A 20867-nucleotide genomic window follows, 5' to 3' on the forward strand; every position below is an offset into this window, starting at 1 on the left:
GGGGGGCCCTGGGGAGGTTCAGTCCGGAGATTTTACGTGGCGGGATTGCGAGGTGGACAAGGTGGCATGGGAGGGGCCTAGCCTAACACGACCGAGTCTCGTGGTCGGCAACAATGAAAAGGAGCCAACGCCATGTCCGGACGGGGTTTGCCGGTGGGGAACCTTATCGCGGGCGAGACGAGGCGGGGACTAGGCACGAGTCGAATATACCTTACGTCACACCGGCTGTGATACCCGTCGATCAGGAAGTCCCAACAGTTGGGCGCTTCGGCCTGTCGTGGCTGGAATTACGCAGGCGTCTGCTCCAACGGCGACTAAAAGATGGGGGTCGAAAAACCGACCTGTTTATTTTTGCAGTATCAAATAAGAGCCAGCTACGACAGCCAGGTGTTTTCAAGCTCACAACCGCTCTCCAGCTGCCCCGAGCATCGGCCGGCCAGCCGATCAAGGAGGGCCTAGCGGCGGCCGATAAACTGGGGTAGCGCGGTGGGAGCTTGTGGGCTTAACCTTGATTGGGAAAGTCCATGCGACTGAGCTAGGTTTGGCTTGGTCTTGGACATGTCCGTATTGGCAGCGGCGGCATGTCAAGCACGGCTGATTCGAAGCTGAGAGGAGCTCTCGGTTCGCTCGGGGCGCGAACTCACTCACCCACCTATGTGCAAACCGGTCGAATTGCCTGAGTGAGGGCGTGGGGTCCCCACCTGAGGACGATCTCGTTGTTCTGCATAATCGTTGCATGCAACGTCTTCCTCCCGCCCTGGACTCGATCCCACACAGCACGGATAGCTATCAGTTGGTGTCGGTGCTTCGTCAGACGTACCAGCATAGAAAATGGATAAAGGTAATGAATACGGAATAATCCCACCCAACCTATCAACCTACCAACCCAAAACAGATGATAGCAACAGCGTACCAAACCCACGCACCTCGTTGCCCCGGCCTGGACCCCCTATAGAAATTACATTGGTGGCGACTCCAGTAACAACCAAATGCCCAAAACCTGGTATAGCAGCGCTCACAAAGTCTGTCGCCAAGTTTGCGGACTCCATATTGATGAGAAGGGGGCCGGTAAAGAAAAAGACCCAAAAAGAAATCTCAAGTGTCAACCCATGGCCATACAACGTCCCCCGCGGGTAATCAATGCGCGAGGGAGGTAATAAAAGAGCAAAAAATAAAAGTGTCGAGTTCGATGAGATGCAAATGAGAGCAAAGCGGACTGGTCAAGTGGGCAAAAGTGTACCGGTCTCCTTGACGGCAGGATGTCTAGCTGATCACCACTCCTAGCTGGTCACACCCCCATCCTTGGCTTCAGGAGAAAGCCCGGCGGCCATAGCCACTCGCTTCCAGCTCTCCAGTTCTCTGTAGAGCCTCTCGCACTCCGTCTTGAGTTTGTCGTTTGATTGGCTCAGCTCTGCGATGGCCTGCTCCGTGAGCAGCTTCTCCAGAGTCCACTTCTCAATGTTCTGCGTCTCGTTCTCCTTGAGCTGTGTGATGAAGGCAACAGAGCGCTGTAGGATGGAGCCCTTGTTCTTCTCACACCCGGGTACTATTTTGGCTAACTCGTTGATTCCCTCGTTAATGGTTTCTCGCCTGCGCCGCTCGACTGGACAAGCACATGTTAGTCAGCGTCTTGTTTGGGAGCCCTGACCACGTCAGAAGGAGAGGGGAAGAGTATCGTATGAGTTCTGTTTGAGCTCACCTTCTTTGTGATTGTCTTTGCGCAACTTGTGCCACTCCTCCGAGCCAACCGCTGGCTTCTGGGCTTGGGGATACCTAGGAAGGTCCTGGCGGATCCCGTTGGGCGGGGATGGCTGCTGGATAGTCTCGAGTGTCGACGCATCCATTGGTAGGCCGTCTGCCGAAACCCCGAACGCCGACTCTGAATGCTCCGGCTCCACGCCTGCTTGGGCCGCAAATGTCTCCTCGGTAGTCTGGGGGACATGCAGGGTCGGGTACATGGACCCAAGGGCGGCCGCTGCGGTGCTAGAGGCATTGGCGGGGTCCGACACGTCGTTGTGGTCAACCGTAGCTTGCTGCAAGGCAGAAAAGTCGGCGTCTGTGAGGTTATCAGGCGGCGCCGGGTGCTCACCCGTCATGGTGGCATCCAGGAAAACCTGCTGGTCGGTTGGATCGCCGTTGGCCACCTGCATGTTTGCGGTAGCTAGTCCTCGCTTGGAGCGACGCGATTCTGGAGAGGCCGATTCGGTGCCGCGCTTGCGTTTCTGTGTTGGCGATGCCGGGGCTGTTGGCTCGCCCTTCAGGCCAGGCTGTTCCAACGCTGCGACCTCGGCCATAGCGAAGTGATTTTGGCGATGACAGATGACGAGTGGGAGGCTGTACCGCCGGATTGCTCCCAGGGGGCCACGGCGATTGCCGGATTGGCTGAGATGCGCGTGATGTGGCTTCAGTCACGGGTCAGATGTGCACTAACTGCATCACCAGTTAGTAACCTCGGTATCCGCAAGTGGGGGAAGATAATATGGCCACGATTCTATCCTCTGGTCCCAAAGTATGCACAGGTTGAGGCAAGTAGAGTGAGTGAAATGACAGTGTTGGTATTTGCACAAATAGGCGAGGAGAGAGGCGTGTGGGGAGCCGGCCAGGTCACGCCTTGGCGAGCCAGAGGCACAAAGCCGTTCCTCAGGAGTCAGGCGATAGACATGTGCATATATATTTGCTGCTCCGTCAAGACGTGACGGCATGGAACAAAGCACTGGCTTTGATTCTTGGGTACCGAGACAAGCCCTGAGCTCCAGGTGGTGAGGCGGGCGCTGCGTCCAGAATAGGTTGGAGGCTTTATAGGGGCCAAGGCGAGGTGCATATGCGACACTCCGATCAGCGTTGCACAGCAGTCTGCTTTCCTTCTGGCTGCCAAGATCCGCCCGCAACGACCACAGCAAGGCAGCCACGACAAAGAGAAGGGCGAATCCGATGAAAACAGCGGTGGTGATTGAGAGCCGACGATGTGGTTGACGGCAGGCAGTGTGACGAAAAGAAGTAGAAGAAACCGAATCAGGGAGTGTAGACGAATGGATTCAGGGCCGTTGTCGAGGCTGTAGACTCTGCCTGCTACAGGCAGCGCCAATTGTCGATGGCTGGTGCAGGGAATGGGCCATTCGATTATGCTTTTTTGCCTTTCGCCACGACGATCCGGGCGAGTGCAGCAACATCTCGGCTGAGCAAAAGTGTCGCTCACGGTCGACTTGACGGTTGCGGCTTGTGGAGTGCATTGAGGGCCAAATGCAGAAGGGACCCGTCCAACTCACTTGTTCGGTCATGTGCTTGAGCGTGTGAGAGCGCGGTTGGCAAACCACGGGGCGCGGATTGGCTCTTGGTTGGTGTCTGAGCTTGGGCTTTGTCGGCGGCCAAAAATCTGGCAACGATCAACCACCGCAACCGAGAAAAAATGAAAAAACGAAGATGATTAAATCCACGACAGAAGTCTGGGTAATCTCAAACGACAGTAAAAGCCGAAACTCCCAAGGATCCGAAAGCAAAGGGTTGTGGCTGCAGATGTCGTCGCCCGCGCCTCGCTGGTCGTAGTTTGGGGAGGAGCGGAAGTCAGGTGAGCATGGAGGGAGGGAGCACGTGTTGAGGGAGGTCGGGTGCGAGGGAAGGCGAATAAATACGGGCGGGAGGGATTTCGCGCCAGGCCAATCAGGAGCCTGTTGGGTCAGGTGCGGGTACCCACCATGCCTGGGCTCTGGGCACGGGCCACCCTCCCGCGCTGGGAGGGGAGAAAGCCGTGGTGCTAAGCCCGCAAGAAAGGCGCGGGCAAACCTTCTCTTTGGCTGTCTTCCAGGCCCACTCCCCTCCATCCCGGCTGAGGGAAGGGCACAGGAAAGTCTCGTGCAAGGGCGCGTGAAGTCTGGAGAGGGGGGACGGAGGGGCCCTGCCTGCCTGGCGAGGACACCACTAACACCTGCCGGCTGCCTCTCTCGTGCGCCTCCGAGGAAAGGATAGGCGGCCGAGTGCTCGATCTAGCCCGTTGGGGAGACAATGAGATCAATAAAACCGCAGACGCCCCAAGGCAGGGTCCGGAGCAGCGCCAACTAGCTTTTCTCTTCGTTTCTGCCAAGGTCCATGTGTGGTCGAGGGGGGTGTTTTGGTGTGCCAGCGGGGAAGACGGAACCGTACCTTTGACGACGCACCTACCTGGGCGACCAAAAAAAAACAGGACTTCCAGCAGTACTTGCCTGCCCTGTAGATGGGTTTTTCTCTCTTATTCTTTTCCTATGTGATCATCTATTTCCCATCGTTCCTATTGCCATGTCTCTCGTCTTACTTTCCCTCTGCCTTTCCCCTTCAGTTGAGTCCAGGTTCTTATTTGGCAAGCTACCGCCTTCACAACCCAACCATACGTGTATCCCTAATATTAGATGTCTCGCAGCTGATATGACGCCAGCCGAGTGGGGGCCTCTCGCGCCTATGACACGCAGCTGAACGGGGGTACGGATAGGTGGTGGTTGGGAAACACATCACTCTCCTCGACGTGACCGAGGAGAGGGCAGTCTGACAAGAAGGGGGTGGCAGGTGACGAGTCTGAACTTGTGAGATAAACTTGCTATCCAGACCGTCTTACACCCCCCCAAAAACTAGAATGTCCAAGGTTAGACACCACCCCATCTAGCACTTCAACGGTGACAGAGGACAGCAGGCATCATGTGATTACGAGCTCTTGAAGGGACGAAGGATTGCTCGGCCCGACGCGTGATGTTTTGGCTTGGCTGGACGCCATCACGCGCGCGACTGTCTTGCACGCAAACTACCTAACTAAGCGCCCGTTTCGACCCGACCACGCCCACGCCCACGCCCACGCCCACGCCCACGCCAGCCATTGAAGCTGCCGCACATGCGCGAATCCGATGTGGAGTGTGTGTGAATGGGAGCGTGGGAGCCAGCAAACGCGAGGTGCAGCGACATGGGTCTGAAGCACGAAGCACGGCGGGGGTGTTGTGCTGTGGTTGCTGCAGACGGCCCCACTGTCAAGGATCGGGCCTGGGCTGCTGCTCATCCGCGACCCCACCAAAATTGGAGCCTGGGCCCCCAGCTGCAATCGCAGGTCACCACGATGGGCCCTGGGAGTCCTTGGCTCGGGTGGCGACGCTTGCCGAGCTTCTGCAAACGCCGTCGCTTCTGCCAGACCTGTCCATCCACCTCCTCCCGCCCAGCCAAGCCCTGCGATACCCGACGACACGACCCTAGAGCACACGAACACGCCTCCCTAGAGTCCCGCTGCCCTGAAAACCACCCGACTCGCCGTGACGAGAATTGGCCTGCTCTGAGTGGGCGCGACAAGCCCATCTCGACGGCCACGCTGTTCCCTCGGGTCCAACAAGGTGCCGTATGACGGCTCGTTTCTCAGCCCGGCCAGACGGGCCCTCAAGGACCGACCCGAAGATACCCAGTTCCTGGCCGCGCTCCCGTCCCCGTTCCTAGTTTCCTCTGCCGTGACCCAAAGCCGCACATCAGCCCGTTGGTGAGACCTTCTCGGGCACACAAGGCACCATGGCGGACCATGAAACCACAAAAATCGACAAGGCGAACCACCTTCTTCTTGTAAGGCTCAGAGGCGGGACCTAGCCTACTTTGTTCTTGCGGGGCAACCATCACCGGCCCAAGTACCCAACAGAGCACTTAACCCGGCCGAGCCGGCACTACAGAACGCTGACGAAGCTCGCCACCGCCTTGTACGCAGGACCAACCGCTGCTCCGGCTCCCCTATGAGTTGATGCGCAAAAACTTCCGGTCGGCCCACTTCACCGTCGAGAAGGAATCACAGGCGGTCAAAAACCTGCTGAAGGACACGGCCACCAACTCGGCCAACGGACGGGCCTCGCCCGACGATGTGCTCCGCAACATCGACTCCATGTTAGCCCGAGTGCGTGGCATCAAACGCAAGCTTTCGGCATGCGCCGACGAGGAGGCCCGCCTGTACCGCCACCTCGACGCCCGTGCCGCCCACCTAGGCGAACTGGCCTCGATGCAAACGCTCGACGACGTCAAATACGAGCAGTGGTCCCGCCGCCGCCTCGACCGTCTGCTCGTCGACTACCTTCTCCGCCACGGCTACAACAATAGCGCTACGGCCCTGGCTGACGAGCGAGGAATGCGCGACCTGGTTGATGTCGAGACTTTTGTTCAAATGAGCAAGATACAGGAGAGCCTGAAGAACAGGAGCGTTACCGAGGCCCTGTCATGGTGTATAGATAACAAGAAGGAGTTGCGCAAGATTGACGTGAGCTGCTTGTCCCCAAGATCGCATATTTCTTGATCAAAGCTAACCTGGGATGGTTATGATGGCAGAGCAATCTTGAGTTCATGCTTCGCTTTCAGCAGTATATAGAGCTGGTGAGGTCGCAGTCGATGCCCAGGTTCTTGGAGGCGATAGCACACGCCAGGAAGTACCTCATTCCCTTCAAGGAGACATACCCGCTACAAGTCAACCAGGCCGCAGGTTTGCTCGCAGTCACGCCGGACCGCACTGGAGACTCGTACGGTGACCTTTGGAGCCCTGATCGCTGGGAAATGCTTGCCGATCTTTTCACCTCGACCCACAACCGCCTGCTATCACTCCCCTCATTTCCTTTGCTGCATATCGCGCTGTCCTCGGGCCTCTCGGCACTCAAGACGCCGGCCTGCCACTCGAGCGAAGCGCGCGACGTTGCCGCCCCCAACAACAGTGGAGGCAACAGCAACAGTGACAGCGCGTCAGCCACCCCCGCCAGCGCCGACGCCTCCTCGTCCGCCACGGCCGCTCCGTCGTCGACAGCCATAACACTTGGTTCCTCCATGTGCCCCATCTGTTCGACGGAGCTGAACGAGCTCGCCCGCAACGTGCCCTACGCGCACCACAGCAAGAGCCACGTCGAGCCCGATCTGGTGATGCTGCCCAACTCGAGGGTGTACGGCAAGGCCCGGCTCGAGGAGTACGCTAAAAAGTCGGGCTTGCCCCGCCAACGCGTCAAAGATCTCCGGACTGGCGAGATCTACCCCTGGAGCGATCTCAAAAAAGTCTACATCACATGAGACCTGGGAGTAGGGCAACAGTGGCGGGGATCCAGTGGTCGTCATAGGGCCCTACATAGATTGGTCATGGACTGTAAGCCAGCGAGGGGACTGCATTTCACTCAAAGATGTGAACGAACAAGGGCTATGCTCACCCAAAGCATCCAGATTAAGCAGCCATATTCTGCCGAGTCCATGCCAAGAGAAGGATACAACGTGGTCTCTAGTGTTTTGAGCGTACAGGAGGGCGCTACAGGAACTACGTTGAATTTTGTATATTCCCACCAGTTGATTTTATTAGCGGAAACGACTTTATGATTGTCTTTGCCCTTTTGGCATTGCGTTGTTATGTCGAACTTTGGAGTTTCCTGGTGGGTTTTGGATTATTTCGACATGCAGGCGATATTTTACTGGTGTTTCTGATGCCTCAAGTTGACGGCGGGCTCGAGAGCATTGTCCCTACCCCTTTCCCGACCCCGATTTATCTTGAATGCGAGTTAATTTCTTCTTTGCCGCATGGATTCAGCACTGTGTCTATGTGATCTATGTAGTCTCGTGGCGGGGCAGAGCTTTTTCTTTGTTTTCACCTTTGGCTGACGGTACTATCGTCAACATTGCTCTTGCGGTTGTAGCCAGCCCCGGCGTCTCTGGCCCAGGTCTCGGCGAGAGCAAACTTTGGGTCCTCGTCGGGGTAGCCTAGGCTGCGGCGGAGCTTCAGGACCTCGTCGCGGAGCCTCCGTGCGACCTCGATGCGGATCGCCCGGGCCTCCTCGCTGTGCTCCAAGTCTACCGTCAGCGCCGGCGCCGTCTCGCCGTCTCCGTCCCGACGGGGCAGGCGGGGCGAGGAGGAGGAAGAGGAAGAGGAAGAGGAAGAACACGAGGCGGCCACCACCAGTTCCCTCCAGCGGCGGCGCAGGTCGCCAAAGGCGACCTCGGCGTCGAGCGGCTCGCCAAAGACGACGCGGACGCGGCGGCCGACGCGCGGCAGGAAGCGCGGGAAGCCGCGGTCCTCGGCCATGATGCGGTCGGTGCCGTCGATGAACATGGGCACGATGTTCGGGGCGGCGGCGGCGGCGGCGGAGCCCGGCGGGGACGTCGACGACGACGACGACGATGGGCCGCCGTCGTCGAGGCCGGGGGTCTCGAGCATCAGGCGGGCGACGCCCCACTTGAAGTAGCGCATCCCGCGCTCGGCCTGCTGGTGCACGCAGCCCTCGGGAAAGACGTGCACCCAGGCGTGCGGCGGGGCCCAGGGGCGGAAGGTGGCGGCGGCGGCAGGGCCCGTCGCTGACGCAGAAGGTAGAAACGCCGGCGGGGCCCGGCCGTCCGAGAGGAGGCGGACGGCGTCGGTCATGGTGGGCTGGAAGGGCCCGCCCAGGGGCGAGTGCCTGAAGCGGTAGGTGGGCAGGGTCTGACCCATCTGGAAGAAGCGGGTGAGGAGGCCGTTCTTGAAGCAGATGTCGTGCGCGGCGAGCGACCACCTCAGGCTGGCCGCGTCGAAGTAGTACCTGAGGGGGATGATGCCCCAGATGAGAGGGTCGTCGAGGCTGTTTGGGTGGCTGGTGAGCAAAGCGTGTTTCTTTGTCGCGGGGCCGGCCGGTGGGTTACTTACACAGACGTATGGTTGCTCACTGAAGACAGCCCCATGCAAGGGAGTCAGCGCCCTGTCCCTAATCTGCGACACAAAACTGCAAAACTATTTGGCAGAATCACCGGTAATAAGGCCCCGTCGCCGCCTGTCGACCTCCCTCCTGCTCTCGAGCAGGTCGAGGAACCGGTCCATGCCAATGACCTCGACATCGTTGAGGCCGTACAGGAAACCCTTGGACAGGAGGCCGGTCAGGCCCATGATCATGGTCGAGCCGGCCCGCCACGCCAGGCCGGGCTTCTGGGGCGGCACGGCGGGCGTCAGGGCCATGGTGCACCGGTCTGGCTGTCGACGCGGGTGACCTGGCGGTGATGTTCCATGAGGGTTCTCAATAAAAGGTTGTCGTTTTCTTGGCGGGCAAAAACCGCACGGCTGATGCTGATGCTGATGCTGATGTCACGCATCTGCAGTGACAAGTGATAATATGCGGCCCCGCTTTGGCGCTTTGGGTGGTGGAGGAGTGACTTCATTGAACCCCATTTATTTCATCGCGCCCAACGCGTTATACTAGCAAATTAATCCACATCGCAAGCTCTCCTAAATCGGAAGCTCCTCGCCAACGGCTTTAAATTTGACAGTGTCTTTCCAGCTGTGAAACCTGCCCCAACACGACGACTGTCTCCTCGACGGCACATCCGAATCCCCAACATGTCCCACAGTACGTACACCCCTTTCACTGCCTGGACCCTCCCAAACCCTTGGACCCTGCAAGATAGCATCTGACACAACTACCTCCCAACAGGCAAAAGGAACACCAGCAGGGCCGTCTTCACGTCGTACGAGCGGTCGCAGGCAAAGGCCGCCTGGGGCGCCTCGTCGGCCCGCCTGTCGCGCGAGTCCTTCCTGCCCTTCGCCTCGTGCTCGCTCTGCCTCGAGGCCGCCGTCGAGCCCGTGGCCTGCCCGCGCGGCGACATCTTCTGCCGCGAGTGCGCCCTGAGCAACATTCTGGCGCAGAAGAAGGAGATCAGGCGCGCCGCCCGCGCCCGCGCTGACGCCGAGCGGGACGAGGCCCGCGCCCGCGACCTGGGCGAGCAGGAGGCTCACGACCGCGCCGTCCGCGAGTTCGAGCTCGTCCAGGCCGGCTTCGACGTCTCGGCGCCGCCGCCGCCAACAAATCACGGCAAGGAGGGGGACGGCAAGTCGGCTGCCGCTGCTGCAGCAGAGGCGGCGGCGGCGCAGGCACCACCGCCCAAGATGTTGCTGCTGACGGACGGCGGCGGCGCGGATAGCAGTGGCGGGAGCGCCGCCGCCGCCGCCGCCGCCTCCTCCTCCTCCTCCTCCTCCTCCAAGAAGCGCGCGTTCGAGCTGGACGAGGAGGAGGTGGCGCGCATCGCGGCCGAGGACCGGGCCAAGGCGCGGCGGACCATCGACAGCGAAAAGGCGGCCAAACCCACGCTGCCCTCGTTCTGGGCCCCCACCGTGACGCCGACGTCGAACCAGCACAACGTGCTGCACGAGGTCAAGAAGCCCGTCAAGCGGGAGCCCGTCTGCCCGAGCTCCAAGGAGGGCAGCCCGCACCCGCTGTCGATGCACTCGCTGACGGCCATACACTTTACCGAAGACGGGCCCCCAGAAGGCGCCAAGGGCGGCTCCTCCTCGTCGGGGGCTGCGGCGGCGGCACGGCAGAGGATATGTCCGTCCTGCAGGAAGGCGCTGTCCAACAGCTCCAAGGCCGTGCTGGCCAAGCCGTGCGGCCACGTCGTGTGCAAGTCCTGCGTTGCGCAGTTCATGACGCCGACGAGAAGGATAGACCCGCACGCCCCCGAGGCCGACCCGAACGAGGTCCGCTGCTTCGTGTGCGACGCCGACGTGACCGAGAGGGGCCCGTCGGACAAGCACAAGAAAGACAAGACGGCGCCGGGGCTCGTCGAGCTCCGGAGCGAAGGCACGGGCTTCTCGGCCGGCGGCGTGAACCAGGTCAAGAAGCTCGGCGTGGCGTTTCAATGCTGAAACTTGAGGTCATTATTATTATAGGCGAGATGAAAAGCCCGAAACCTAGAAGCCCACAGCGCTCTCTATCTTGACATTACATGTGTGTTCTTGACATCGGACAAAGTCGCTCCAACGCCAACTCTCCTCGCTTCGGAGACCCTACGACCTGTCCTTGATCATGCGATGGCTGCTATCCAACATGTAGTCGGCCACTTCTCTCACCGCCTTTCGGATTTCTCTTGTTGTTGTGGATTCTGTGTCCTCCCTATCGAGCCCGAAAGGTACCCGGCTCTCCTCTTGGGCGGGACGCAGGCTGTGTTGCGATCTGGCGTCGTCGCGGTAGGGGAGGTATCGGGCGGGGGCTCTGTCTCTGTAGCCGGTTGACTCTCCTGCGCCATAACCGTTCCGGTTGTCGTGTCCGCTCCGGGTGCCGTGGCCGCTTCGGACGCCATAGGTGCCTCGGCCATTGTAGCCACTCTGGCCACCATGATTGCTCGGGCCACCTCGATAACTGACCGGACCGTTATAGTCGTCATATTCAGCTGGCCTGCCTCGCCTGCTGTTATAAGCGGGGCCTCTTCTTTCTCCTCGATAGCTAACCGACTCTCGGTCTTTTTGGCTCGTGGGATGGCGACCCGAATAGTCGGGAGGACCGTGTCCTCTAACGGCAACACTGCCAACCCGAGTGTGGGACGACGGTGACGGCGTGTGCGGGTGGGGATCAACGAGGGCGAGCAGCGTCTGGTCCCGCGCGTGCGGATCGGCAGGTGGTCGCCGCCTGTCATCGATGGTCCTCCGGGCGGCGATGAGGCCGAAATACAATCGCACGACCAGCTTGTGCAGCAGGTCCTTGGATAGCATCGTGATGCCGTGGCCAAAGAAGGCCCTCAACAGCTCGCCGGCCAGGCCGTCGTACAGGGCACCCGGGCCCTCGCTCTTGGAGATGTGCAGGAGCATGGTGAAGATGTTGTCGTGCGCCATCTTCTTGACGCCGGTCCCGACGGTCTGGGCCGCCGACACGACGGCCTCCTTGACCTCCTCGACCACGTCGTCCTGCGGCGAGCCGATCATCGGGGTGTGAAATACGTTGTTCCGGATCCCGAGCCCGAGCCCGCCGTCGTCGGCCGTCATGTGGCTGATATGGCTGAGGTGGCTATGGTTCGAGTCCATCTCATCCCTGTCATCGTGCCTGGCCGCCGGCGCCCCGTCCCCCCTGCTGACGTCGGCCGGGTCGGCCGGCCGCGCGTGTATGTCGTCCATCCTCACCCTCCTGCTCTCGGACTCGGGCGGTGGCGTGGGCTCGATGATGACGGGCGGGACGAAAGGCGGCGGCGGCGTGGGCGGCGACGGCGCCCTCGGCACGGCCGGTGACGCCATCAGGTTTGAAATCTGCAGCCGCGCCTTGGCGATCTGGAAAGGGTAGGTGATGGCGGTCGCCGCGGCCTTGCTCACGGCCGCGCTGAGGAAGGTCACGAACCCGCCAAAGTCGCCTCCCTCTCCGCCGCTGCCGCCACCACCACCACCGCCACCACGAGGCTTGCCACCGCCCGCGACAACGCTCCGGATGACCTGGTCCAGGCAGAACGTGATGCTAGGGTTCAGGGTCAAGACAAGGGCGGCCGAGTACCCAGCCCAGAGACCCGCGAATCCCTTCTCGCCCCACATGTCACGCAGCTCGCCGGTCACGCCCTTCCTCGCGTTCCACCGGTCCGCCGCCAGCGCGGCCGTCTGCATGCGCGCGACGGCGTTGGCCACGGGCATGGTCAGGGCCCTGGCGGCGGCGCCCGCGACGGCGCCGACCAGCAGCTCCTCGACGGGCCCGAGGCCTTTCCCCTTCTTCTTTCCGCGAGCGCCGCCGCCGCCGGCGAGGAGGCGGTGCGACCGCAGCCACGAGTAGAAGAGGAAGAAGAGGAACGAGTCGGCCGCCGACTTGGCCACGTCCGAGGCCAGCCCGACGAACAGGGCCGACGGCCCGCCCTCGTCGCGCAGGATCCGCCGCAGCGCGTCGACCGCGCCGTCGTAGGCGTCCCCGGCGGCGCTCCCGCCGTCGCGCGCCGCGAGCTGCCGCTGTACCTTGAGCCGCGTGTTGATCAGGTCGAGCGGGTACGTCGCCGCCGTCGCGATGGCGGCCCCAAGCGAGCCCGAGGCCGCGTGGCCCAGGGCTGGGAGGATGCCGCCCGACGACATGTTTTTGTGCTCCGCTAGCGTGTATGTGTCTGGTATCTGTGTGGCTGACCTTTTTTTTTTCTGGTGGGAGTTGCGTTTGTGATACCCGGTTTGGGTCGGTGTAGAATGTCACTCCTTCTCCGTGCTTGCTTCTCTCTATCTCCCTCTCTCTTTTGTTCAAGTCATGCCAAACAGTATGCCGAATTAGACACAAGGAGAGAGAGAGAGGCGGTAAAATAAGGCGGTCTCGACAGAAAAACCTACAGGTCACACGAGTTTTATCAATAGGAACAACGCACCGTCGGGCAGCGAGAGAGGCGGTACATGATGCATGCGATGCAAGCTGTCAAGCGCCCTGCCCTGCCCTGCCCTTGACTGGGCTGGACTGGACTGGCTGGTGTTGAAAGTCCAGCCCCAGTCAGCTCGAAGGAACCCATTGGACAGCAACGTTGACGTCATCCCGCTGCACAAAGAAAGGCACTCTACCCAACCGAGCCGGGTGGGGTCCTGGCAGCTCTCAACATGTTGCCGAGCCCGCACCGCTGGGACAAGCCGGTTCCGAAAAGGCGGTTGGCCGAAACCCTTGCCCGCTGTGGTCCAAACGCGCTAGCGGGAGAAACAACTCATCCCAATCGGCCAGGCCGGGGCCCAGGGGGGAAGACGGATACGTGGCCGAGTTCGCATCTATGCCCGTCTGGCTGTGGACAAAAGAGACAGACAATGGAATAAAATAAAAACAGCCGAGTCGGGCTCCTGCGCGTTGCACAAATCACTGCCCGACTGTGGTTGTCAGAGTCGAATCGGGCGCTCAAACCACTTCCACGTAGCCTCAGACTGCGAGCCGCAGCGTAAAAATTAGGGCTGTTCATCTTCCATTCCTAAGTTGCCCGAGGTCGGTTCTAGAAACCAATGGCCAAGGGACTAGAAAAACCAGAAGAAAAAAGCAAGAGCCAAGCCCGCCCAAGAGGCAACTTGTATGCAGAGTTGCCCATGTGTAGTCCGTTTACACCCAAGGGCCTGCGCCCCAACAAACCAAGCAAAGAACTTTATAGGGGGCCTGTCCAAAGTCATGCAGATCCAGAGGGATGCAAAGACTAATCGAGTCGCTAGAGTGCGCCTTGTACTCCAGATGAAAACCACGTGGGAAATAGGTCGGTACGCGTGTTACAATGCAACGAGGCGGGAGAGAGAAAAGACCAAGTTCCCCCAGCATTCGAACCAAGATAAAATGAAAAGAGGAATAAATTGCAGCAAGCCCCAGCAAGCGGCTGGGAATTTGTAAGAGACGACCATGTAGGTTTAAAGGGGAACCAGAAAAGAAAAACAAGCACCTGAAAGACTTGGCGTGAACGCATGTTATAAGAACGATTCATAAAGTTTTGCATGGGACACGCCTCGAATGGGGCCAGAGGCGCATCCGTCCGTGTTACAAGAGACATGAGCATTATCCAGACCAGACATGCATCACTTTCTCGGTAATTATATATGTGGATCTCGAGCCCCCTCAGCCGTTCCTGTCATGGAGGCACATCCGATGGAATTTGCGGCTGCGGGGGAAGGCGGCTTCGGCGGGAGACTCAAGTTGATTTTGGGGGTCCTTAGCACTGAGGTTTGGGTGGGATTGGGCCAAGGGTGCTGGGCTGCAGGTGTGGCCCGAGCGACCCTCGGCTCTGGTGTCTGAGGGGTGCTCTCTCGTATGGTTGTCGGTGGCATATGGGGTGTTTCAGGAGTGCCATTTTGGGTCGCCTTGTCCGTTGGTGTATGCGGCACAGGAGGTAGGGCCTTGATCGTTCGTGGCGTCCGAGGAACAGGCCCCTCGCCTCGTTCGCCAGGAGACATAGCCTTGGGCGCGTGCGATGGCTGGCGGGGAGCGACTCCTGTCTCACGGACGACCGAACGGGGGTCTTGAGACGCTCCCGATAGCCGACGGGGAGTGGCTACAACGTCATGGATGACCGAGTGAGATCCTTGAGGTAGCGGTCGAGGACGGTCCATACGCTGAGGAGTGGCTGTAGCTGCCGCTCCTGGCAGCCTCGAGCATTGGACAGAAGGCGGTGGTCTAGGTCGAGGCCTGCCTGGGACAGGTCCCTGTCGCGGGGAGGGAGCGGTCCCATTCCCGTGCGGTCTTTTGAGTGGCCGCCGATCAGGGGATCCTGTGTCTCTCTGTGGGGGAACCCCGTACTTGGGACGAGTGTTGGATGAGAGGGAGCTTGATGAACGACGTCGGGAAGGACCTGGCGTTTTCAAGGGACGCGCCTGTTGCGGTGATGGCCGCGGAGCCTCACGGACGATGGAGGCCGACGGGCAGGAAATTCGAGGTTTCTTTGGTGGCGGCATTTCAATGATGCTGTCATCAGATGATACCGATATTGCTCGAAGTTGCTGGCCGGCTGCAGGAGAAGGGGGCGGAATCGTCTGGGCGGGGCGAGTGTCCTATGCTCGCCCCGCGGTGACTGATGGTTGCCTCTGTGGGGGATGGTGTGGGTGAGCCGATTGCATCGACACGCTGTAGCTCGAGGACCTCCGGGAGGCAGGACCCATGCCCATTCCGTGGTCGGGCTCTCCCGGCGCGTCCTCGTTATCAGCCATTAGGCCTGGGTGGCCGTCGGGCAGCCGCTGTGCTCCAAAGCCAGCGACCTTGAAGATGTTCAGCCGCCCACCGTTAGTCGCCATCTGCAGCTGCTCATGGAGTCGTGAAAGCTGGTACTGTCGCTTGATGGGCGTGAAGACGGGCTGTGGCACTACTGGTTGGGGCTTCCACCGCGAGAGTGCCGTCATAACGAGCGCCGTCTCCTCATCAGAGTCCACTGGGCCTGCGTTCGCCTCATCCTCGTCCTCCAAAGGTGCGTTGGCATCGAGTGCTGCTTCTGTAAAAAGCACATGATCCAGTTAGCATCTTGATTCCAGCTGTACATGGAATCGACATGGGCTGGCCGTCTGGAAGACATACTCTGCTGCTTCGCCTGGTTCTTCTTCTGGTATGCCGTGAGCAGCATGTCGTACGGCAGTGACCGCCCCGGGACCGCGCGCTTGGCACCCATGCTATGGGTCTTGCACGTCAGAGACCTCGCGCAGGGTTGGCCTGTAGGTGTGATGACACCGCACTGCCTCTCCACGTCGACGGGGCCCTTTGGCTTCACAGCCTTGGGCTTTGGCTCATCCTTCTTCTTCTTGGGCTTGGGCCCGCCCTTGCCGCCATCTGGGTCGCCGTCGGCCTTCCGCTTCTTGCCCGTCTTGTCGCCGTCGCCGCCCGTCTTCTTGGCTGCCTTCTTTGTGGTCTTCCCTGCTCCGCCGCCTGGCTTCTCGTCTTCGTCGTCGCCGTCGCTGCTGTCGTCGCCTGCCCCACCCTCCTCCTCTTCCTTGCGCGCCTGCTCCTCGCGCGCGGCCTGCTCTTTTGCCCGCTCACGGGCCTCCCGAGCCTCCTTTTTGCGCTGTGCCTTCTCCTTCTTGAGCCGCAGGCAGCCGGCGATGTGCGCCTTGGCGGCCGTCACAAGGATGCTCTTCTTGCAGTGTTTACACTGTGTGATATCCATGTAGTCTTCAAGGGGATAGCCCGTCGCAAACGTCTCCCGCGCGCTGTCGTCCAGGAGGTTGACCACTGGGCCCGGAGATGCCGCAGTCACACTAGAAGCATTTGCCTTGGACTTCTTGGACTCCGCTACAAGTGACGTGATGAATCCCAGGTTAGCTACCACCAAGAGAGCCCTGAGGGTGTCCAGCCCGAGAATGGAGGGGCTGCGTACAGTCAATAACACCACCATCCTTCCAGTTTCCCGGATTACTATGCCGAGGAGCCTGTTTTTTGAGCTTGATGGCGCCGTTGACGGGCTTGGCCTTGGACTCTTTTTTAGAGGCGACCTTAATGGTGCCCTCGTCGCCGCCGGCAGTGGCGGGAGTGCCAGCCTTGGCGTTCTTCTTGGACGGTGTCGCATGGCTCAGGGCCGGCGACGAGGCCAGACCCTTGCGGGGGGCCGAGTCGGGCATCGTGGGCTTCGCCGTTGGTCGGCGCGGTTCGTCGTCCGGCCGCAATCAATTCGCTTCGGCTGGACTTTCGTATGTTGTCAGCCCGCGCAAGTCGATTCGATTCGTGTCTCGATTGCAGGTGGATTCTAGCGAGAGCGTCTGTGAGAGTGGTGGCTGGTCGATTCCAGGCGGCGACGACGTTGATGCAGATGACGCGAGGTTGATGTTGGATGGATTGTCGTTGATGTTATGCCTTGTTCAAGGTCAGGCGCATCGCGGAGAAAGCCAGCCTGATGCAGGGTGGGTCTGCATGTGGGCCCGCGCAGCAGCGTGGAGACTCAACCCCAGGCCTCGTTTGTTCATGACCAACATCGAAATGGACCATTTTACATTTTGTTGCCCTTGACTTTGCACTAAGCCAATACCGTGGCTGAATTTGAGTATCGGCTCTTTTTTTCTACGGAGAAACTGTTACTTCGTTTGTATTTCCCACAGCTAAATCTACTACAGTAAGCGTATTCCTAGACAATTCTATACACAACAGACCTGATAGTCTATTTTCAGTGATCTAGAATCTGCAGTTCTCCCTGCCGGCATCGGCAGTGACAACGTCGGCGACTACTGCTAGAAGCACCAAGAATGTGGCAGTTGTTGTTGGTTCCTAATGTTATGTATGACCCGCAGTCGGATACTATGTGATATGTACCACATATCCAAGCACCCATCAATGACCTCAGTGTCACCATCCCATTGAGTACCGAGCGTTGAGTACCCGACCCCCAAAAGCGGCCAGAGGACCCGTAACATACACTGAGATAAGAAGGTTTGATTGACTGATTGGCATGAGACCAGAGGTCGGGTACCCAACGGCAATCAAGGGGACAGCACAGGTTCACTTGTTGCCCTTCCAATGGTGCTTTCACCCGCTCAGTGGCTACCATCTGCCGGGCCTGGTTGCTGGACTAAGGCAAGAATTTACCCCCATCATAAAGCTAGCTACATCCCCTGGTGACTGTGTGTCGGTGTCTCGGATTTCGACCACCTCAAGCTCGGTTTCTAGCCCGATTATATAGATGATAGATATACCATGTAGGTCACGGACCCGGACTAAGGCGACCGAGCCCCTCCTGCGTGCGAGTTCTTTAAGGGGGTCCACAACAAAACAACGTTCAAGTGGGATCTATATTGGGCATGTATTTCCTCAGAGTTCCATTCGTTAATCTGAGGATTGCAGAGAGTTAGTGAAATCCACGAAGTATGTGATATTCCTGTGACACGTCACCCACAACACCATACTATAAGGAAGTCTGCTGCTAGGAAGAGTACCCGAGCGGTCCGTTCTGGGATGGTGTCGTGTCTTGCCACACAAAATGACGCCGCCCAACTATAGTAGTCACGTACGACCACACGTTGTGGAAAACTCGGGATCCCGTCCGCTCTCCCCTAGATAAGCCACTGACGGCCGGAGTAGTAGTTTGGTGGGTGACCACAAGCGAATGCCTGGTGTTGTACGTTCTTTTTGCCACCTTTTGCACATCTTCATCGCCACTCGCTATCGGTTAGGTAACACTGAAGAGAGCATGTCCACCGTGTTCACAATCCCGGGGCCTGGCAACAGTTTCGCACGACCTGTCTATTAGGTATTTATGAAAGAGGAAGTCTCCCTCATGACAAAAGCTAAACAGGCATAAAATCGCTGCCCATTGTAACCATAATGCAAACCAATGCCAAACCCAGAAACCAAGCATAAAGAGACACGGATATAACCAGACGGGAGAAAAAAAGAGAAATAAAAAACAGGCTTGCGTTCGTTCATTTAGCCTTTGAAAACTTTAGGCTGATGGGTCCTTTTGTGTCTCCCCAATACAAATATCCAGGCCGCGAGGGTCCGATGGAGCGAATCAACAAGAAAGCCGTCAAGACCATGAGATAAGGAACATGATCATATCGTTGTAGATATAAACAGAGAACCCCATGCATTCGCTGTGCGTCTGCCACCCGATGGTCCAAGTGGTCACTGCAGCTCTCCCGAAAAATAGACCTAGTAGTTGTCGTAAGGCTGTGCCTGTGAAGGCACGGCTTGCGGGTATTGGCCACCAGCAGGCGCGGCAGCGTGGGCCTGCTGGGCCTGGACCTGGGCAGCCTGCTGCATCTGCTGCTGCTGCTGCTGCTGCTGTTGTTGTTGTTGTTGTTGTTGTTGTTGTTGTTGTTGTTGTTGCTGGTGGTGATGCTGCTGCATGATGAGGTCGTTGAACCAGGGGTGCTTGAGCGCATCGTGGGCGCTGATGCGCATTTCGGGCCTCAACTGCAGCATCCGGCCGAGCAGGTCGATGCCGGCGGCGTCGATCTGCGGCAGGATCTGGCGCAGGTCCTGGGTCGCGTACGTGTGGAACGTCTTCTTGTACTCGGGGAACTGCGAGAAGCCCGGCCATGTGCGGTCCGAGGGGGTGCCCATGATGCGGAAGATGCGCACGATCTGGTCCTCATTGGTGGTGCCGGGGAACAGTGGGCGGCCCGTGTACATCTCGGCCATGATGCAGCCGGCGGACCAGATGTCGATGCTGGTGTTGTAGGTCCTGCTGCCCAGCAGGACATCTGGGGCGCGGTACCAGAGCGTGACGACCTCGTTGGAGAAGGTGTTGACGGGGATGCCAAAGGCGCGGGCCAGGCCAAAGTCGCCGAGCTTGAGCGAGCCCTTGTTGTTAATGAGCAGGTTCTGGGGCTTGAGGTCGCGGTGCAAGACCCTATTTTGGTGGCAAAAGTCAATGCCCTTGAGCAGCTGGTACATGAAGGACTTGATCACCATGGGTTGCAGAGCGCCCCTATCACCCTTAGTGTCCATGTACTTCTTGAGGTCGCCGTCCATGTGTTCAAACACAAGCATCAGCTTGTTCTCGGTGTGGATAACGTCGTGCAGCGCGACGATGTTCTCGTGCTTGAGTTCCTTCATCAACGAGATCTCGCGGATCGCGGTCGAGGGGGTGCCCTCCTCCGAGTCGAGGTGGATCTCTTTGAGCGCGACCAGCTCTCCCGTGTGCCTATTGCGACCTTTGAAGACCTGTGCGACGAGATAAGAGTTAGCGAACCTCGGAATCCACTGGCTTCCTCACCCGGGCTTCTGTCTCGGGCCTAGTAGGGCTGTTGGATCTTACGGTAGCATATGTGCCCTCGCCCAGCTTCTCCAGCTGCTGGAACGAGTTGAGGTGCCTCTTTCCGTCCATCTTGTTGGCTCTGAATTCTCTGACGCCCGCGGCCGTCGGATAGACGCAGTAGTGAGGGACCGGCGGGGGTTGCTTTGGCTTATCGGCGCGAGAGGGGTGATCAAACAGGACGCGGCCGGCAGTGACGGTGCGGGATAAAAGATCTCTCAGATCCGGAGACCGAGAGCCCTGGGCCGCCGTCGTGATTGCGACTGTTGAGCGTTGGCGCAGGCTCTGCGGGGGTTGTGACAGAGCCGAGCGTGTGGGCGAAGAGTGGGTGTTGGGCGCACTTGGTTCGTCGGCGGCGTCGGGAAGGTCTGTTGGTGGTGGTGTGTGGTGCGTTGGAGGGCGGAAAGGCCAGGCTTTTGGAGGGGCTCGAGAACGATCCCGCTTGGCTGAGTTCGGTTGGAGTAGGATTATGTTCTGATACTTGGGGAAATCGATTCGGGAGCCTCTAGCCAGATGTAGAGGCCACTATCTTCTTGTTTGAGCTTAATTTAGAATTGGTTGATCGAGAGCCGTCTCGGGATGGCCAGAGGGCGATCAGGGCTGGTGATCGTGTTTTATTGATGCATTGGTGGTGCACACTGCCACCCGACCGCAGGCCATCTTTTGTTTCTGTTTTTCCCCTTTTAGATGCTGGCCCCAGCTTTCCAGACTCCGTCGCGGCACAGGGGTGTGGCGTGGCGGCCACAGTCCAAGCACAGCAGCAGCAGAGGAGGGGTCGACAAGGGCAGGCACCGACGGCACCAACAAACTTCTCGCTTCGCCGCGCGCCGCAAAGTGGGCTGCGCAAACGAGACCCCCTCCCCCCCCCCCAGCGCGACCGAAAACGTGAGCGCGACGGGCCAGGACAGTCAGAGACAGCCTCCCAAATCGCGGCCTGATCTGCAGGCTCAGCATTGTGAGATCTCGGTCTCGCCTAAGCCCATCCATCACCCCCCACTGCG

At 59.3% G+C, this 20867-nt stretch overlaps 7 protein-coding genes and 1 non-coding gene across 8 annotated transcripts; 3 read left to right on the forward strand and 5 right to left on the reverse strand.

The window, feature by feature from the left end:
* Window positions 1-798: 798 nt before the first annotated feature.
* Window positions 799-3599, reverse strand: GGTG_01911 (helix-loop-helix DNA binding protein). Its single transcript, XM_009219682.1, has 3 exons — window positions 3267-3599; window positions 1700-2430; window positions 799-1603 (listed from the first exon to the last, which is right to left on the reverse strand). Exons 2-3 carry the CDS (start codon window positions 2292-2294, stop codon window positions 1281-1283), a joined length of 918 nt encoding a protein of 305 aa, XP_009217946.1. The 5' UTR covers window positions 2295-2430; window positions 3267-3599; the 3' UTR covers window positions 799-1280.
* A 1468-nt stretch (window positions 3600-5067) lies between these two features.
* GGTG_01912 (hypothetical protein) lies at window positions 5068-7525 on the forward strand. Its single transcript, XM_009219683.1, has 3 exons — window positions 5068-5559; window positions 5699-6238; window positions 6307-7525. The coding sequence occupies exons 1-3, from the start codon at window positions 5509-5511 to the stop codon at window positions 7027-7029; spliced, it is 1314 nt and encodes a 437-aa protein (XP_009217947.1). The 5' UTR covers window positions 5068-5508; the 3' UTR covers window positions 7030-7525.
* On the reverse strand, window positions 7309-9093 carry GGTG_01913 (hypothetical protein). Its single transcript, XM_009219684.1, has 3 exons — window positions 8722-9093; window positions 8621-8639; window positions 7309-8555 (listed from the first exon to the last, which is right to left on the reverse strand). The coding sequence occupies exons 1-3, from the start codon at window positions 8924-8926 to the stop codon at window positions 7592-7594; spliced, it is 1188 nt and encodes a 395-aa protein (XP_009217948.1). The 5' UTR covers window positions 8927-9093; the 3' UTR covers window positions 7309-7591.
* Window positions 9094-9181: 88 nt separating this feature from the next.
* On the forward strand, window positions 9182-10469 carry GGTG_01914 (zinc ion binding protein; the record flags this gene model as incomplete). Its single annotated transcript, XM_009219685.1, has 3 exons — window positions 9182-9314; window positions 9399-10357; window positions 10407-10469. The coding sequence occupies exons 1-3, from the start codon at window positions 9305-9307 to the stop codon at window positions 10467-10469; spliced, it is 1032 nt and encodes a 343-aa protein (XP_009217949.1). The 5' UTR covers window positions 9182-9304.
* Window positions 10470-11126: 657 nt separating this feature from the next.
* GGTG_01915 (hypothetical protein) lies at window positions 11127-12775 on the reverse strand (the record flags this gene model as incomplete). The annotated part of the gene is made up of 3 exons (XM_009219686.1): window positions 11127-11144; window positions 11189-11641; window positions 11855-12775. The coding sequence occupies 3 exons, from the start codon at window positions 12773-12775 to the stop codon at window positions 11127-11129; spliced, it is 1392 nt and encodes a 463-aa protein (XP_009217950.1).
* Window positions 12776-13175: 400 nt separating this feature from the next.
* GGTG_01916 (hypothetical protein) lies at window positions 13176-16960 on the reverse strand. The gene is made up of 3 exons (XM_009219687.1): window positions 16498-16960; window positions 15705-16412; window positions 13176-15621 (listed from the first exon to the last, which is right to left on the reverse strand). The coding sequence occupies exons 1-3, from the start codon at window positions 16736-16738 to the stop codon at window positions 15188-15190; spliced, it is 1383 nt and encodes a 460-aa protein (XP_009217951.1). The 5' UTR covers window positions 16739-16960; the 3' UTR covers window positions 13176-15187.
* A 1156-nt stretch (window positions 16961-18116) lies between these two features.
* Window positions 18117-18232, forward strand: GGTG_20275. The gene has a single exon (XR_653007.1). It is a non-coding gene; the product is annotated as a 5S ribosomal RNA (ribosomal RNA).
* Window positions 18233-18367: 135 nt separating this feature from the next.
* Window positions 18368-20705, reverse strand: GGTG_01917 (CMGC/CDK/CDK5 protein kinase). Its single transcript, XM_009219688.1, has 2 exons — window positions 19870-20705; window positions 18368-19775 (listed from the first exon to the last, which is right to left on the reverse strand). Exons 1-2 carry the CDS (start codon window positions 19936-19938, stop codon window positions 18759-18761), a joined length of 1086 nt encoding a protein of 361 aa, XP_009217952.1. The 5' UTR covers window positions 19939-20705; the 3' UTR covers window positions 18368-18758.
* Window positions 20706-20867: the final 162 nt, after the last annotated feature.

This window comes from Gaeumannomyces tritici (assembly GCF_000145635.1).
Source record: "Gaeumannomyces tritici R3-111a-1 unplaced genomic scaffold supercont2.1, whole genome shotgun sequence".
Classification (NCBI taxonomy): domain Eukaryota; kingdom Fungi; phylum Ascomycota; class Sordariomycetes; order Magnaporthales; family Magnaporthaceae; genus Gaeumannomyces; species Gaeumannomyces tritici.

What these genes read in the sequence shown, in the direction of transcription:
- GGTG_01916 (XM_009219687.1), bottom strand. Translation starts at nt 16,738, where the DNA reads ATGCCCGACTCGGCCCCCCGCAAGGGTCTGGCCTCGTCGCCGGCCCTG. An exon ending in GGATGGTGGTGTTATTGACT is followed by an intron (nt 16,413 to 16,497) that starts GTACGCAGCCCC and finishes CGTCACTTGTAG; the next exon opens with CGGAGTCCAAGAAGTCCAAG. An exon ending in GAACCAGGCGAAGCAGCAGA is followed by an intron (nt 15,622 to 15,704) that starts GTATGTCTTCCA and finishes TGCTTTTTACAG; the next exon opens with AAGCAGCACTCGATGCCAAC.
- GGTG_01913 (XM_009219684.1), bottom strand. Translation starts at nt 8,926, where the DNA reads ATGGCCCTGACGCCCGCCGTGCCGCCCCAGAAGCCCGGCCTGGCGTGG.
- GGTG_01917 (XM_009219688.1), bottom strand. Translation starts at nt 19,938, where the DNA reads ATGGACGGAAAGAGGCACCTCAACTCGTTCCAGCAGCTGGAGAAGCTG. An exon ending in GCGAGGGCACATATGCTACC is followed by an intron (nt 19,776 to 19,869) that starts GTAAGATCCAAC and finishes CTCGTCGCACAG; the next exon opens with GTCTTCAAAGGTCGCAATAG.
- GGTG_01911 (XM_009219682.1), bottom strand. Translation starts at nt 2,294, where the DNA reads ATGGCCGAGGTCGCAGCGTTGGAACAGCCTGGCCTGAAGGGCGAGCCA. An exon ending in CAAAGACAATCACAAAGAAG is followed by an intron (nt 1,604 to 1,699) that starts GTGAGCTCAAAC and finishes GTGCTTGTCCAG; the next exon opens with TCGAGCGGCGCAGGCGAGAA.
- GGTG_01912 (XM_009219683.1), top strand. Translation starts at nt 5,509, where the DNA reads ATGGCGGACCATGAAACCACAAAAATCGACAAGGCGAACCACCTTCTT. An exon ending in AGGCGAACCACCTTCTTCTT is followed by an intron (nt 5,560 to 5,698) that starts GTAAGGCTCAGA and finishes CCTTGTACGCAG; the next exon opens with GACCAACCGCTGCTCCGGCT. An exon ending in AGGAGTTGCGCAAGATTGAC is followed by an intron (nt 6,239 to 6,306) that starts GTGAGCTGCTTG and finishes TTATGATGGCAG; the next exon opens with AGCAATCTTGAGTTCATGCT.